General features: G+C 43.8%; 1 protein-coding gene across 5 annotated transcripts in view; it reads right to left on the bottom strand.

Moving 5' to 3' along the window:
- SLC35B3 (solute carrier family 35 member B3) overlaps positions 1-18,361 on the bottom strand; it is a 61,324-nt gene that overhangs the window by 1,629 nt on the left and 41,334 nt on the right. For all 5 annotated transcript variants that reach the window (XM_040353697.1, XM_040353699.1, XM_040353700.1 and 2 more), the window contains exons 7-9: positions 8,049-8,141; positions 5,250-5,361; positions 1,535-1,604 (exon numbers count right to left, since the gene is read on the bottom strand). In XM_040353697.1, coding sequence (XP_040209631.1) covers positions 1,535-1,604; positions 5,250-5,361; positions 8,049-8,141 — 275 coding nt within the window. The remainder of the gene's footprint in view (positions 1-1,534; positions 1,605-5,249; positions 5,362-8,048; positions 8,142-18,361) is intronic.

The following is an 18,361-nucleotide window of genomic DNA, read 5'->3' on the forward strand; positions in this document are numbered from 1 at the left end:
TCCAATATTTAAAAAAAGGGCCAAAATACATCCCTGGGAATTACAGATCAGTTAGCCTAACATCAATAGTATGCAAGCTCTTGGAGGGGTTGACAAGGGACGATATACAAGATTTTAGTTCAGAAAACTGTATCATTAATCGGCATGGATTCATGAAGAATCGTTCTTTCCAAACCAATCTGTTAACCTTCTATAAGGAGGTGAGCTGCCATCTAGCTAAAGGAAGGCCCATAGACGTGGTATATCTGGATTTTGCAAAAGCATTTGACACAGTTCCCCATAAACGTTTACTGTACAAAGTAAGGTCCATTGGCATGAACCATACAAAGGGTAAGTACATGGATTGAAAACTAGCTACAAGGGAAAGTTCAGAGGGTGGTGATAAATGGGGAGTACTCAGAATGGTCAGGGGTGGAAAGTGGGGTCCCCCATGGTTCTGTGCTGGGACAAGTCCTATTTAATTTGTTCATAAATGGACTGGAGGATGGGGTAAACAGTTCAATCTCTGTATTTGCGGACGATACTAAGCTAACCAGGACAAGAACTTCTCCACAGGATGTGGGAATTAGGTTTAATGTGGAAAAATATAAAAATAATGCATTTGGGTGGCAAAAATATGAATGCAATTTACTCACTGGGGGGGGGGGGGGACCTCTGGGGGAATCAAGGATGGAAAAGGGCATGGGCGTCCTAGTAGAAGATAGGTTTGGCAATGGCATGCAATGCCAAACTGATGCTAACAAAGCAAACCGAATATTGGCATGCATTAAAAAGTCGATTAACAAGACTCTGATTTGGCTGCACCTAGAGTATGCTGTCCAGTTTTGGGCACCAGTCCTCAGTAAAGATGTACTGGAAATGGAGAAAGTACAGAGAAGAGCAACAAAGCTAATAAAAAAGGGACTGGAGGATATTGGTTATGAAGAAAGTTTTGCGAGCACTGAACTTATTCTCTCTGGAGAATAGACGCTTGAGAGGGGATATGATTTCAAATTACAAATTCCATACCACAATAGGTATAAAACTTTTCCGCAAAAGGTAGTTTAATAAGACACATGGCGACTCATTAAAAAAAGAGAAGAAAAGAGGTTTAACCTTAAACTGTGTAGAGGGTTCTTTACTGTAAGAGTGGCAAGGGGTGAAAATGCCCTGTATTGAAGTGGTTAAAAAAAAGTTAAATGTAGTATTTGACTAGAACACCCAATGACATCAACCCTCATACATAAATAATTCATTACAGCAGTAAACAGAGTTAAAATAGCCAAAAACACATACGCATTTCAGAATTCTGTATGTGACAATGCTCTTTCTTTGCCCAGTTTACATTCTTCTTTCATAAAGAATTATCTTTCATCCAATGAGCAAACCACAATTAAATATCAAGGGCTGACAATAAGCTACAGTAGACACAAAAACACACACACACACACACACACACACACACACATACACAAACACACACACACACACTACATCTCAAAATGATTTTACATTTAAAAAAATAAAAATAAATAAAAGAAAACCTGTTACTTACTGCAAGGTAAAGGGCTTTGCAAAGAATAGAAAGGACAACACAATCGTCATTGCCTTTCTCCCAGTTGTTACTGTGGAATTGAACAAAACATGTATTAAAGAAGAAATAGAATTATAAAATTGGTATATGAAAAGGTTTTGAAATCAATATTGTTTTACCAACATTTTTCTCTTAGCATTTTAGTATTCCTGGCTTCAGTAGGTTAGGTTTACCATTGATGCAAGAATAAACCAATGCATGCAAGTCAACTGAGAACATGGGGTTTATTTACTAAAGCTGGAGAGTGCAAAATCAGGCTCACTTCTACATAAAAGCCAATCAGGGTCCAGGTTTTATTGCCAAAGCTTAACTGAACAAGCTGAGGTTAGAAGCTGATTGGTTTCTATGCAGAAGTGAGCCCGATTTTGGACTCTCCAACTTTAGTAAATAAACCCCAATGAGGTCAAATACAAAAACAAAAGCATTATTTTCACTTGCTTAAGTTATATGTTCAGTTTTCCTTTCGTTCTCTCTTCATTTGTAAAAATAATTGATAGTATGAGTGAGCCGAATATACAGAATGTCTGGTATCTATTGTATTTTCTGTGTGAAATCCAAATGAATACAATTACTGGGCACACTATCCTTAAAAATAAGCAGCCTCCGGTTGAAATGATATGCGACATTCAATAGGGTCGCCATTTAGGTGGAGATAAAAACAAGGGATTTACAAGACCCCAATTCATAAGCAATATGGGCTAGCGGTGGTTAAAGTTGAACTCCAGGATGCCATCACATTTTTTGCAATGCGTCCCTTTGGGGAAAATAAGTAGTTTTTGTTTACTCACTCACTAATTTTCTGAGAAAGTCTACGGAAAAGTTCATGATATCATCACTTTTAGTTGAAAATTGCTGAGATGCTAGGCCTCTAGGATGAGGTACTCGGAAGAGTCTGACATCACATCCTTTGGCATTTGCACAACCTGCCAATCTATTCAGGATGATGTGGATGGGTGGGACACATAAGGACGACTTGCCGATGCTTGAAGACTCTTCAGAAACCTCCTGGTCCACTGCTGGTGGTTTCCATCAAACTCTACTCGCTACAGGACACAGTAGTTACATAGGGATCAGCAGCTGGAACCACTGAATTCAGCAGGGGACTGGGAGGTTCTTGGAGCATCTTCAGGCTGCAGTTTCTCTTTTTTAGAGGCAGAGTTTGATGGCCGCCCTGTGGAATAGACAAATATTTGCCATCTTCACAAGGAGACCTTTTATTCTTGATATTTCGAGTCACTATAAAGAACACTTTATTGCCCATTTAATATTTCTCTTCATGAATTGACCATGTGATATAACAAATACTTAAAGCCCCTAAGGGATCATTCATACCTGCAACCCTCTCTACCACCCCTCTAAAAAGCAATTTTCAGTGGATCACTTTTTACAGGATGATGGAGCAGCAGCTGACAGGCATTCAGGAGGCCCACAGTGCCCTATGTTCGTTTCATCAAAAGAGACATCATCAGGAGCCATTAGCTTCCGATGACATCAGTTTTGACGAAACATATAAATAGAGCGGAACCGGAGGTCATGATGTCAGCACGTTTCACGTTTTGTCCAATTATATTGTGGAATGATGAGTCTTTGTGGATGCTGGTTTTTGCACAGCTTGTATTGTTTGTTATTTTAATAAAATACCCGACTACAGTAGAAAATTACCATGAAAAGAAGCAAAAAATTTGCATCATCCACTCACTCCACTTCAGCCAGCCTGTAAGTAGTTTTCAGTGGTATGTCAATCTGAATATAACAAGCTGAGCTGCTCAAGTAAGAAGCTTGGTTTTCACAGACAAGAGAGCTCATTAGTGCTTTGAACAGGGGAAGCTACAGAGTAGGGATGAGCCAAACACCCCCCCGGTTCGGTTCGCAGCAGAACATGCGAACAGTCAAAAAAATCATTTGAACATGCGAACACCATGGAAAACGAACGTGAAAAATCAAAAGTGCCAATTTTAAAGGTTAATATGCGAGATATTGTAAAAAAAAGTGTTTGGAGGCCCCAGGGGACGTGTATCAATGAAAAAAAAAAAAAAGTAAAAAAAAACTGCAGTTTTTTCAGGAGCAGTGATTTTAATAATGCTTAAAATGAAACAAACCTTGGGGGTGTCTATATTATGCCTGTAAAGTGGCGCATTACTCCCGTGTTTAGAACAGTCCCAGCACAAAATGACATTTCTAAAGGAAAAAAAGTAATTTAAAACTACTCGCGGCTATAATCAATTGTCGTATCCCGGCAAAACACATATAAAAGTCATTGAAAAAATGCCCCCCCCCAGTCCATTACCAGGCCCTTGGGGGGGGGGGGGGAGATGCGTGGGGGTCCCCCTCAAATTCCATACCAGGCCCTTCAGGTCTGATATGGATATCAAAGGAAACCCTGCGTCAAGTAGGCACACATAATGGGGTTAAAAAAATTAAAATTAATAATCGTTAGTTGCAGCCCTAGTTTGCTGTGTTCATTTATTTACGGATCACAGCATTTGGTGTCATTTGTGACTGTAAAAAGTGTTAGGGCAGTTAGTGGTAGGCCCCTTTAGGTGTAGAGTATCCCCCCTAATAAAGGTTTAACCCCTTGATCGCCCTCCAGATAACCCTTTCACCCCCTGTCACCAGTGTCACTAAGCAATCATTTTTTTGATCGCCATATTAGTGTAGCGGTGATGCTAGTTAGCCTGATAGTTATTTAGGTTCACGTCAGGTTTTTATAGCGTCAGGTACCCCCATATATTACCAAAATAAAGGTTTTAACCCTCCCCCCGATTGCCCCCTAGTTAACCCTTTCACCAATGATCACAGTATAAGTTTTATGGGTGACGCTGGTTAGTTTGTTTTTTTTATAGCGTCAGGGCACCCGCTGTTTATTACCAAAGGTTTAACCCCCCTGATCGCCCGGCGGGTGATATCAGTTAGGTTTTAGGGTCTGCGTCGCCCCAGGCAGCGTCAGATTAGTGCCAGTAGTGCCAACACCCACGAACGCAGCATACACCTCCCTTGGTGGTATAGTATCTGAACATATCAATTTCTGATCAGATCTATACTAGCGTCCCCAGCAGTTCAGGGTTCCCAAAAACGCATTGTTAGCTGGATCAGCCCAGATACCTGCTAGCACCTGCATTTTGCCCCTCCGCCCACCCCTCCCAAGTGCAGTATCGATCAATCACGGTCACTTACAAAACACTAAACACATAACTGCAGTGATCGAGTCAGGCCTGATCGCTAACAGTTTTTTTTGGTACCGTTTGACTCAGTTGCTGACAGCCTAGGTGTTTTTTTTCCTGTGAATCTCACTAGTTGTACCAGTAAATTTAGAGCCCAAAATGGCAAATTGAAGGTACACTAGTGAAGAGGCCTACATGTTTCTGAGCATGACAGATAGTGAAGAGGAAGTCACTCATCTGTCAGATTCAGGCTTAGAATATGATCCTGTAGATGACAGTGGCTCCATGACAGATAGCACTGACAACGAAGTTGAGGTCCCTGGCAGGGTCAGGTGTACCCGACTCCATTCTTTTTTTTGTTGTAGAGGCGCAAGAACCGCAGGGCCTGCAGTAACACTTGGTGACGTGGCGAGTCCCAAAAGTGCAGTTCAAATTGGCGAGGTGGCAAGCACAAGTAGTGTCCCACTGCCACCCACCGCCTGTAAATATGCTAACAGTTTCTAATAACTGGTTACCTGTCACAGCAGTCAGAGCTCCAAAGATCTTAATCAATGCAAGTACAAAAGATATTCCAAAATATCCTGTTAGCGAGAAAAGGAAGGCATATCCATACGTCTGAAATGGATACTAAAAAAACAACAACAGGTTCAGATTAGGAGATGCAGCTTCATTACACATACACACAACAAAATTACATGAAACTATTATTCTGGAAGCCTAAGAGCATATGTATATGGAATGCACCTTTCACCAAACATTCAAAATTGGTGTGTCTACTTGGTGCATGTGTCCCAGTTCACACTGCCGTGACTTGTCATGCGACTTAAAAGTTCAAAGTCGCATGACAAGTCGTGCCCTATTAACTGCAATGGAAGCGCTCTAATCGGTGCGACTGCAATATGACTTGGATTGACTTCTGTTAAAGAAGTCGTATGCAAGCCGATGAAGGCACACAGGAATGTCGGATTCAAAGTTGTGACAGTGTGAACCCAGGCTGACTAATTAATCAATCACTTGTTTAAAAGCACATGCACCAAGAAGAGACATACCAGTTGTGAATGTTTGGTGAATGTTTATAAATAAACCCCTAAACATAGAGCATGGGTCTCCAAATTAACGTTCTAAACAAAAGGGGCAGTTTATGGAGTAAACATCACAACTGTTGGGGTCAGTGGGAAAAATGGTGCCCCACTGTTGGTGTCAGCTGGCAGAATAGTGTCTGATATCGGTAGGAGGAATAGTGCCCCAAGAGCCAAATAAAGGCAAGAAAAGAGCCACAGTTTGGAGACCACTGATATAGAGTAAAGTATTTTTAAAATATAGGAGTATACACTGTATAAGATACAATTGTGATACATTTGTATTAAAAAATAAAATATTGAAATAAATTGCAACCATATTTCTGTGTCCTGGAGAGACAGCTGAAGTGTACGACCACCCAAACTATACAAAGACCGTACACGAGTATAAATCCCTAGTTGCACAAAAGCACCATTCTCAAATTTACTCCTTTGAATGAGTTGATCAAGCACGCTGTATAAATGCGTACAGCTAGTGCACAGCCATTCATTAGCATGTATGAATGTATGCTGCAGCTGTCAGAAATATGACGACAATTTACGTTGAATGTCTGAAAGTGTCTGTAAGGCCTTTGAGTGCTTAACTCTGTACAACTATTATGTATTTTTTAAGGGCACAATTATAATGAACAGCTATGTGTTTTACAAATGAGCTTTAAAATAAATGATGCTCCCTTCGCTTGATGAATAAACTTCAATATAAAGACAAGAAAAAAAAAATGGTAGAAGTTGAGCTCGGTCACAGAAGATGTCATAATATTGTAATAATATTCCTCCAATGCTGTAGTCTGCAGCATTATGCAGGAAACACACCACAACCTGCATTGTAGGAATGAGTGGAAAAAAAATAAAAATAAATGTAAGCATGGTGTGGAGTAAAAACAGTGGCATCCTGAGGAGAGCGGTATCCACCCTGCGCTGTAACCTCAAATCCAAGAACAAGTACTGTATGCATCGGCATAACACACACGCACACGCACGTGTGTGTGTGTGTTATACGCCGATATGCGTTTTTACCAATGGGCGGGCCCGGAATCGGGCCGCCCCACATTGGGGGTAGTCAGGCGAGCCGCCCGCCTCTCCTGGCCCTGGGACAGCACTGCCAGCATACTCTAAATTTAAGAAAAAAGTCACTGCCAGTCCCTTCTCATAAATTGCACCACCTGTGTCACGGTCATTGTAAAACAAAGTCTCTAAATATCTCATTAGCTCTGTTCTTTCCATTCTCTTCTCCTCCCTATGTAGCTTTAGATTGGAGGAGAAGAGCGGTCACGTGACACGCCCATGAAACATCATAGGAGAGCAGTCACATGACCGGGTCCATGAAATAACAAAGCTTATGAGGTATTTAGAGGCTTTGTTTTACAATGACAGTGACACAGGAGGAGCAGTGTATCAGAAGGGGCTGACAACGATTTTTTCTTAACTTTAGAGCAGGGATATGCAATTAGCGGACCTCCAGCTGTTGCAGAACTACAAGTCCCATGAGGCATAGCAAGACTCTGACAGCCACAAGCATGACACCCAAAGGTAGAGGCATGATGGGAATTGTAGTTTTGCAACATCTGGGATGTCCGCTAATTGCATATCCCTGCTTTAGAGTATGCTGGCAGTGCTTTCCCAGGAGACTGGGGGTCTCCTGGTAGTGCAGGGTGGCTGTATAATTAAAGGGACTGTGTACTGTGCATGGTGAGGGGGCTGTGTAATGTAAACAGGGCTGCATATTGTGTCTCTAACTGATTTCTTCCTGAAACTTCCCTCTTAAAATTACACCAATAAATAAGGTACCGTAATTGATAACTAGAAAGACGATAATTATACCTAATCCAAATGTTGCATGCCATTTACAATACTACCAATGCCTTCACATTGCTCATAACTTTTATAATATAGCTGAAGGTAAGAAACACCTTTTACAATGTACATTGTAACATATTAAAGAATAAGATGACCTTAAATAAACACATACATTAGGTAAATATATAAAGCCTGTGATGAATTAATTCTGAATATATAAAACATGCCATTACAATGTTTTTCATAGAGGAGAAAAAAATATTTTTGAAGTGTGTGCATGACTTGTGGCTGGAAGGCAGCGCCTATTCAGCAGCCACTCCATAACACGACATGTATATTTTATGCTTTCATGCACTACTGCCTTGTATTAATACAGTTTTCAGCTGTGTACTAGTCATTTCCTATTTTTTAATCATGCTGCTCTGTTTCAGCACTCACCTTGGAACAGAAGGCTATGGCAGGAGTTAATCCACTTGTAATGGCCAAACCCAATAAAATGTAAACAAATCCTATGGAATATGAATACAGAACCTGAAAAATTAAACACTCATTTGAAAAAGGTAATAGAGACTTGCCAGCACTGTTCACAGAGGCCTGAAATCTAACACAACCATTTTTACATAATGCTCTCCAGAATACTAGAGTATATTTGCATATAAAGATTACTTTGATTATGCAAAAAAAAAAAAGGTTGTTACAAGAAAATATACAAGTACAGGGCCTCAGAAGAAATATATACTCCACAGACCCCTTTCTCATTTACAAAGACCTTAAAAGAGCAATACATGTTTGACATTTGGTATAAAAGGGAGTAAAAAATTAATGTCTTATATAGATACATAGTTATTTTTATTTAAATTACAATCCAGTCATATGCAGTGCTTTACATTACAGCACATGTAGTGTTTGGCCTTACTAGCAGTACAAATTCCTATGCCCCAGTTCATTCACAAAACTGACTGAGCAGAGTAAAGCTTTTTAAGAGAAATTGGTTAATCTTTCTACACATGAAATCCTCCTCATACCTTTATGAAATAATTTCTCCCCACAGGTATCAATATGAGAAAACCAGGCAAACTTCAGTTTCCCACAGGAACTTTGCAAGCCCTGAACATAGCCGCAAACCTCATGCCCTTGTTGTTTTGTTGTTTTTTAAACAAGGGCATGGGAAAGTTAGGCATGGTCATAAAATAAATAAAAAAGGGATTTTTAATACAGCTTACCTGTAAAATCCTTTTCTTGGAGTACATCACGGGACACAGAGCGGCATATTCATTACTATGTGGGTTATATGGAGTACCTTCAGGTGATGGACACTGGCAATCTCAAACAGGAAGTGCCCCTCCCTATATAACCCCCTCCCATAGGAGGAGTACCTCAGTTTTGTAGCAAGCAGTATGCCTCCCAAAATGGTCCCCATAAGAGGGGTGGGAGCTCTGTGTCCCGTGATGTACTCCAAGAAAAGGATTTTACAGGTAAGCTGTATTAAAAATCCCTTTTTCTTTCTCGTACATCACGGGACACAGAGCGGCATATTCATTACTATGTGGGATGTCCCAAAGCAATGCTTACAATGAGGGGAGGGAGAACATCTTCCCAAGACAAAAGGATTTAATTTAGAGATATACTCAAATCATAATAAATCCAACTTAGTTGAGAAAAATAATTTTTAAATTTAACTGAAAAGGGAGCCCCCGGAATCCGAGGGTCTCAAACTGCAGCCTGCAGCACTGCCTGCCCAAAGGCTGTATCAGTATTCCTTCTTACGTCCAACTGGTAGAATTTTGTAAACGTGTGGACAGAAGACCAGGTTGCCGCCTTGCAAACTTGAGCCATAGAGATCTGGTGGTGTGCTGCCCAGGAGGCGCCCATGGCCCTAGTAGAATGAGCCTTTAATGATAACGGAGGAGGCAACCCTTTCAAGCCGTAGGCCTGAGTGATTAACTGTTTAATCCATCTCGAGATGGTGGATTTTGCAGCTGCCTGCCCCTTCTTGGGCCCATCCGGTAAAATGAACAACACATCTGTTTTCCGGATCTTCTCTGTAGCTTTAAGATAGGCCTTCATGGCCCTGACAATATCCAAGGTATGCAGCAACCCTTCCTTTCTGGAAGTAGGTTTAGGGAAGAAGGATGGTAATACCAAATCCTGGTTTAGATGAAAACTGGATATAACCTTCGGTAGGAAGGAAGGATGAGGGCAGAGAACGACCTTGTCCTTATGTAAAATAAGATATGGTTCCTTACAGGATAAGGCTGCCAGTTCCGAGACTCTTCTGGCGGAAACTATGGCGACCAAAAATACTAACTTCCTTGTTAGTAAAACCAAAGGAATTTCAGCCAACGGCTCAAAAGGTTGTTTCTGTAAACTTGACAGAACAAGATTTAAATCCCACGGACAAAGCGGGGATTTAACTGGAGGATTAATACGTAAGACCCCTTGAAGGAAGGTCTTAACTAGCGAGTGGGTGGCCAGCGGCCGCTGAAAGCACACTGACAAAGCTGAAATCTGTCCCTTGATTGTGCTTAATGCCAGTCCTTTATCCACTCCTAGCTGGAGAAAACTTAATACTCTATCGATGGTAAACTTGCGAGAAAGCCATCGCTTGGACTCACACCAGCCTACATAGGCCTTCCAGACCCTGTAATAAATCACCCTGGAGACCGGTTTCCTGGCTCCGATTAGGGTAGAGATTACTTTCTGAGACAGACCTCTACCCCTGAGAATCAGGGATTCAGCTTCCAGGCCGTCAAATTTAGATGCCGTAAGGCAGGGTGGAGGATCGGACCTTGCGATAGTAGGTCTGGCCGTAGAGGAAGAGTCCAAGGGTCTCCCACTACCATCTTCAGGATTAGTGAATACCATGCCCTTCTGGGCCATGCTGGAGCTACCAGGATGACTGGTATGTGCTCCACCCTGATCCTGCGCAGCAGGCGGGGTAGTAACTGGAGCGGGGGAAATGCATAAAGAAGTTTGAACTGATGCCAAGGGCAAACTAACGCATCGGTTCCGCAGGCTCTGGGATCCCTTGTGCGGGACATGAACCTGTCTAGCTTCTTGTTTAGTCTCGATGCCATGATATCCACGTCCGGCACTCCCCACTTCTGGCAGAGTGTCTGAAAGACCTGTGGATGCAGAGACCACTCCCCCGGCAATAGAGTCTGGCGACTTAAGAAGTCTGCCTGTAGGTTGTCCACTCCGGGAATGAATATAGCCGATATGCAGGGCACATGGGCTTCTGCCCACAAGAAAATCAAGCTCACTTCTTTCTGAGCGGCTTGACTCTTGGTTCCCCCTTGGTGATTTATGTATGCCACCGCCGTGGCATTGTCCGATTGTATTCTCACCGGGAACCCCTGCAGTTTGGACGTCCAAGCCCTGAGGGCTAGTCGGGCAGCTCTGAGCTCCAAGATATTGATGGGCAACTGCTTCTCTGCCGCTGCCCAAGTGCCCTGGCGAGTGCAACCATCCAAAATTGCTCCCCAGCCGATCAGGCTGGCGTCTGTGGTTACTATCTTCCAGGTCACAGGACTGAACGTCCTTCCCTTCAGGAGATTCTGAGGGTTTAACCACCAAGATAGACTTTGCCGGACTCTTGGTGAGAGTGGCAAAGGAATTTCCAAGGCCTGAGGCCTCTTGCTCCATGCTGACAGGATGGCTGCCTGCAAGATGCGAGTGTGGCTCTGAGCATACGGTACCGCCTCGAAGGTGGCCACCATCTTGCCTAGTAGCCGCATACATAGGCGAACAGTTGGCTTTCTCTTGCTCAGAACTATTTGTATTAGCTCTTTGATGGCCTTGACCTTTAATAGAGGTAGGAACACCTTCTGTTGTTCTGTATCCAATCTCATGCCGAGATATTCCAGCTGCCTTGTGGGCCGAAATGCTGATTTGTCTCGATTTAGGACCCAGCCGAACCTCTCGAGGTACTGAACCGTGAGGGCGACTGCTCGTTCCAGGCCAGGAAACGAGTGGTCTACGACCAAGAGGTCGTCCAGGTAAGCTAGGACCGTGACCCCTTGGGTCCTTAGATTGGCTAGGATTGGGGCTAGGACCTTCGTGAATACCCGGGGGGCCGTAGCCAACCCGAAGGGGAGCGCCACAAATTGGAAATGACGCTGAGCCACCGAGAAGCGTAGAAATACCTGATGTGGCTGAAAAATTGGCACATGAAGGTAAGCATCCTTTATGTCTATGGACGCCATGAAGTCGTCCTTCTGGAGCACGGCGACAGCTGACCGAATAGTTTCCATCCGGAATGAGCGGACCTTTAGGTACGCATTTACTCCCTTTAAGTCCAAAATTGGCCTGACATCGCCGTTGGGCTTTGGGATGATAAACAGGTTGGAGTAGAACCCCAAGCCCTGTTCCCGGACTGGTACTTCTACCATCACCTTCTGGCATAGCAGATGATTCAATGCCGCCATCAACGCGGCTCCCTTCACCGGGTTGCCTGGTACTCTTGACTCCTGGTAATGAGGAGGAGGGAATTCTGAAAATTCTAGTTTGTAGCCCGTGGCCACGGAAGACCGTACCCAGCAGTCGGGAATGCTGGCCTCCCAAACTTCTGCAAAGAGACGTAGCCTTCCCCCCACCATCGTGGGTGGGGGCGCCCCTTCATAAGGCCGACTTGGGGGCTGGCTTCGCAGGCTTGCGGTACCACTGCTTCTTGCCCCCAGTGGCTTGGCCTTGTGGCTTATTGTTAAAGCCTGATCTTGCAGGAGGCCGTCGATACTGTCTGGTATTAGAGGGCCCCTGTCCCGGGGAGGGCTGGCGCTTAAACGCGGGCCCTCTGGCTTTCTTCTCGACTGGCAAGAGAGTGCTTTTGCCGCTTGATATAGTCTGAATATATCTATCCAGATCTTCTCCGAAGAGTCGTCCTCCATGGAAGGGAAACCCTACCAGGAGCTTTTTGCATGGGGGCTCAGCCTCCCAACTCTTCAACCATAAGAGCCTTCTCATATGGATTAGAAATAAGGATAAACGTGATGCCTGCTGGATGGAGTCCTTGATAGCATCCACCGTAAAGCGTATAGCCCTCGGTATATCCGAAAATTCCTCTGCCTGCTGGGCAGGGATAAGTTTAAGCATTTGCTTAGTCTTATCTGATAATGCTTGGGTAATTCCAATAGCAGCCACAGCGGGCTGAACTATCGCCCCTGCTGAAGTAAAGGAGGCTTTCAGTAATGTTTCCAAGCGTTTATCAACCGGATCCTTAAACACCTGTACGTTTTCCACCGGACAAGTTAAAGATTTGTTCACATAGGAGATGGCTGCGTCCACCGCCGGGGGCGCCCATCTTTTGGAGAATTTCTCCTCCATAGGATATAAAACAGAGAATTTTTTAGGTGGTAAAAAGACTCTATCTGGCTTAATCCAATCCTGAAACATGACCTCCTCGAGTAGAGGATGGATCGGGAAAACTGCGTTGCTTTGAGGCGTTCTTAAAGAGCCTAAAGCTGAAACCGCCGATACTTGAGGTTCTGGTATGGGTAACTTAAATGCCTCATGGACCATGTCCGTTAAGGCCTGAACCCACAAACTTTCCCCTTGGGAGGCTGAACCAGACCCCTCAGTATCCAGATCCTCGATCTCTGAACCACCCTGGTCCAAAGCGTCAAGTCTATCCAATTCCCCTAGGGAAAGGATTTCTGTGTCTGTGGGGTTCTTGCTCGGGTGACGGAGACCTAGTCCGCTTTCTACCCGATATAGCTTTAGCTAGCCTTTTTGCCATTCTTTTCTCTAGTTCACCTAAAGAAACAGCAAGAACTCTCTCAGTGACAAAGCCGGGGTTGGACTGACCTGGATCAGCCCCAGCACCAGATCCCCCAGGTCCCATCAAGGCGTGCCCTGATATGTCCTGTGGGGAAAGCAGCGGCATAGCCGTGTCTGAGCCCTCGGATTTTGCGGGGGAATCCCCACCCGAGGTACACCTGCTATCACCCAGCCACAGATGTAGCTAAGGGGATCTGTCGGTTTGGGAGCGATAGAGACTAACGCCCAAACTGAGAAGGGAGATCAGCAGTTCTTTCCCTTCTTCTTTTTTTTTTGAAGAGGAAAAGAAACCACTCTGTCTCCCACTAAGTATTGTCAATAGCCATCTGCTGAAAAAAGGAAAAGAAAACCTATCTGTAGGTTTGACAGTCCTTAGAAAAAACTGCAATTCTTCCTTTCGCCACCGGGTGTCCTCGGCGTGCTCCGCTCTGTGTCCTCCTCTCCTCTAGCTCAGGATGACACTGAGCTCTTGGCAGCTACTGGAAGGACCTCCCCTTCCTTTATTTGTGATTCGCCGCCCACCGGGACGCGCCCCCACCACGGAAACGGCGCGAAAATCGTTTATATCTCGGGCGCGCGCGCCCGTCGGCGGGGGCCATCACACATGGAGGACGGAGCAGCGCAGGCACCCAGGCAGGTAAGCCCTTTAGGTAGGTCACAGACCTCCTTTTAGCATGGGAAAAAGACTCCCCTCTTACAGAGATCCCACACCTAGCGCCAGCAGCCCAGCTAAACAACACTTACCAGGGAGGTCACATATTACTGGGGAAAAAAGATTGAATCATCCTGTCTCTGTCATAGACATAGTGATTCCTTGCCAATGCAGAGCATACCCAGGCCTGTCCCCCTGTGCACCCCCTGTAGGGAACCTGCTAAGAACCAAGTTCCGCAAGCTCCCCCAATACTTACCTGCTCCATGCCGCAGGACTTTTGCACAGCAAGAGGTCCAATCTTCCCCCATCTCCGTGGGTGGCGTCTAGACCTTCAGGCCCTGGGTTCCTATGAAGGAGCCACTGTCCTGGGCCCATATAGCACCCTGGCAACAGAAACATTAGGCCCCCAAAAGTTTCTAAGTTCTGGGCCCAGGGTCCAGCTCTCTGAACAGAAAGCATTATGGGCTACACCCCAATGGTTTGGGGTCCGGTTGCTGACCACTTTAGCACTGAGGCCTTTGGACAGAACCGGTTAGCCCACCTTAATCCCAAGGATGTGGAGGTAAGCTAAACCATGACCAACACCTAAGACACTGGCGAAAAAACTGAGGTACTCCTCCTATGGGAGGGGGTTATATAGGGAGGGGCACTTCCTGTTTGAGATTGCCAGTGTCCATCACCTGAAGGTACTCCATATAACCCACATAGTAATGAATATGCCGCTCTGTGTCCCGTGATGTACGAGAAAGAAATACACTTCAGCGTGAAGAGGGTCTTTTATTGCGCCTTAAAGGGGTTGTAAAGGTACAATTTTTTTCCCTAAATAGCTTCCTTTTCCTTAGTGCAGTCCTCCTTCACTTACCTCATCCTTCCATTTTTCTTTTAAATGTCCTTATTTCTTCTGAGAAATCCTCACTTCCTGTTCTTCTGTCTGTAACTCCACATAGTAATGCAAGGCTTCCTCCTTGGTGTCAAACTCGTCCCCTCCCTTGGACTACAGGAGAGTCAGGACGCTCTCTACGTCGCAGATAAACAAAGCAGCTGTGTGTTAGTGGGCGTCCTGACTCTCTTGTAGTCCAAGGGAGGGGGGGAGCACAACACTCCACACCAGGGAGAAAGCCTTGCATTACTGTGTGTAGTTACAGACAGAAGAACAGGAAGTGAGGATTTCTCAGGAGAAATAAGGACATTTAAAAGCAAAATCAGAGAATGAGGTAAGTGAAGGAGGACTGCAAGGTAAAGGAAGCCATTTAGCAAAAAAAAAAAAAAAATTGTACCTTTACAAAGGGAAACAAAAAAAAAATCCTTTGCAATTTTTCTCAACTCCAGTCATCAAGTACCCCAAACAGGTAATGTTTTCACGATTTCCCTCAGATGAAACGGCTGTGGTGAAACTGATCAAATCATCTGTGCAAAATAACGGAAAGCCTGAAAACATGACTTATTGGGGGGTACTTGAGGACTGGCGTTGAGAAACATTGCTTTAGAAAGGACCTCCACGTGCAGTTAGGGAGCAGTACGATGTAGTCCTCTATGGCCTCTTGCATGCTGCAGCTTGAAAAGGCTCAGTACAGTTTTTTTTTATAGCGCTAAAATACGGCCCATTAATTGTAATGTGCCTATTCACACAGGAGCGTAAACAAAGTGTCGTGCATAAGAAAGAAAGAAAAAAAAAATGATAAATTTGCATTTTTGGTCAGTAATTTATGCCTAATGCGTGCAAATGTCTATTTGCATATTGTGCCGACCGAGAACGCGAGAATAAAATTTGCGCAAAAATACGCAATCGCATAAACACGAAAATTAACAAAAAAAAAAAAAAAAACGCCCTGAAAAAGTTACTTGGGTGATGTGATTGACCAAATATAATGACCACATTTTGTCAATGACCTCACCCAGGATCCCTGGCCAGTTTGTTTAGGAACAGAAGCCAGCTGGGAATTTGTCACTTGCAACATAAAACAGTGTAAGAGCCGTACGCTGGTTTATTTTATAATTTTTTGGGGTGTTTTGTGTAAAAATGTGTATTGCCTCTTTGGGGTGGGGGGGGGGACTTGTGGGGCCCCCCTAAATATTCACAGACCCAAATCCAGGCACACAGGCTGGATGATCAAGAAAGTAAGTGTTCATCCTCCAGAACCACATGCCTTACAAAAATAAAAATAAACAAAACAATATTCCCCGATGTAAATGCAATATCAATAACTGTGTCCAGCGATGTAGATCCTTGTCAATCATGATGACCTGCTACCCGACGAGGTTTTTCCATTACACGACTGCCACAAAATGACAGATCCCTGGCCAGCTGCTCTATGTAAACAAAATGTAAAATAATTCTACACTTGAGTTCTAGTTTAAGAAATAAAATCTTCTTAACCAGCTACCATCACCATGCCCCGATACAAGGTATTAAACAAACGAAACATGTGTGGTGTTACCATTAATAAAAAATGTATAATATAAATATTGTGATTTGATAACTGAACTAAAGTATTCGCTGCAAAAGATGCCATTGTGCAAAAATATGAACAATCTCCCCGTAATTGTGCAAAAGTGAACCTGAAAGTGCTGAAGTGCCAAAAAACAATCCTGGAATAACTTAATTTGGTTGATAAATCATGAATAAAGCACGCCAAGAGAATGTGAATGTCCTGCAGAACTCATGTGTGGAAATCTTCACACCACACCGCTGTGAAAAACATGTCTCTTACCAGAAGACAATGAACCACTTTGTACAAAAAAGTGGCAACCACCCCAACCTATAACTAGCTTTTGCAGTACGGTGCGCGTGGAAGGGCAACGCACATCACAAAAAACAAAGATATCCCAGCGTGCTTACCAGCTGGCATGCAAACAAAAACAAAAAACAAATTGACCCAGTCTTACTATTCACGTTCGAAACAATGGTTTTTGTTTGCACAGAGGGGTTGATTTAGAGCCGGTTCACACTGGGGCGACTTGTCAGGCAACTCAGCCACCTGACAAGTCGCGTCCCATTCTAGTCAATAGAACCGTTTTAACAGGAGCGATGCAAGTCGCTCCGACTTAGAAAAAGGTTCTTGTATGACTTTGGGGGCGACTCGGGGCGACTTGCATTGACTTCTATACAGAAGTCATTTTGCAAGTCGCCTCTGAAGTCGTCTTCAGGATGCCCCCGAAGTCGTGCCGCCCCAGTGTGAAACGGCTCTTGGTGTGCAAACAAATCCCTCTGTTTTTAACTTGAATTGTTAGACAGGGCCAATCTGGTTTGTTTGTAATAATCCCCTTTTCCAGAGTGGTCATTGTAAGTGTATCATCCAGTACCCTTCTAGAGAATATAAACCACCACCAGAGAGAGGGCAACCAAATGGTGCTCCGGCCAGAGATGATGGGTGACTTCATTAACCAACTATGGTCATGACGTCACTCAATATCCCTTTACAGATGGCAGGGATCTGTCATTTTGCAGCAGCAATGTTACCGCTGTAAAAGGACAGGTTTTACAACTGCTGTATACCTACAAACAATAGCCTTGAAGTCAGGCGGGCAAAACTGGCCAAATATGGCATCCCAACCGACATATTGCTCAAAGATTATTTGCTATTACAATAATTAAGAATTATATACAAAAAAAAAAAAAAAAGGAAGTGTGCCAAGATGAAAATGCCCTGTTGATCTAAGCAAACAAGCCGCCTCAAATTATAATTGCTAACATTTCTGTCATTTGAATATTCAAAATAATTGGGCTGTTTAATGCAGTTAATGCAGTGTGCATTCACTGCAGCATGCTGGTATGAATAGAATGTTAGTTCTGAAAAACCTGTGCATCCCAGGCCAAGATTTACATGAGGTTCTGACTAATGTGAATACCAAGCCCCATCTATCCTGATGACAGGTATTACCACCTCTCCTTAAACTGACAAATGCTAAGATTTCAGTGGGCAGTAAATGCTCTGGCAGAGGGCAGGGCTTAAGTTTGATTTGGGCACAAGCTGAAATCCCATGTTTAGCCTGGAATTGTGATCAAAAGGCAACCAGGACATATTAAATATAATAAGAGATTTGCAGGCACCTCAAAAGTAGCAGCACTTCAAAGCGGTTGTTATCCTAGAAACACAGAAAGAAGAAATCAGGTTCATGCTAAAGCCTTTTTTACACTCTGTATCCCCATTGACACTTTACAGCGTAGTGTGATTAAAGACTAAAAATTCCCTTATTGATAAAATCTGACAGTCTTATGCTGGCCATACACGGGTCGAATTTTCAAAGAACTTTCTTTCAAAAATCTTATCTAAGAATTTTCGTTCGTATTTCGCACCATTAGTGGGCTGCAACAACAGCCGA

Source organism: Rana temporaria, chromosome 5, assembly GCF_905171775.1.
Source record: "Rana temporaria chromosome 5, aRanTem1.1, whole genome shotgun sequence".
In the NCBI taxonomy this organism is placed as follows: Eukaryota; Metazoa; Chordata; class Amphibia; order Anura; family Ranidae; genus Rana; species Rana temporaria.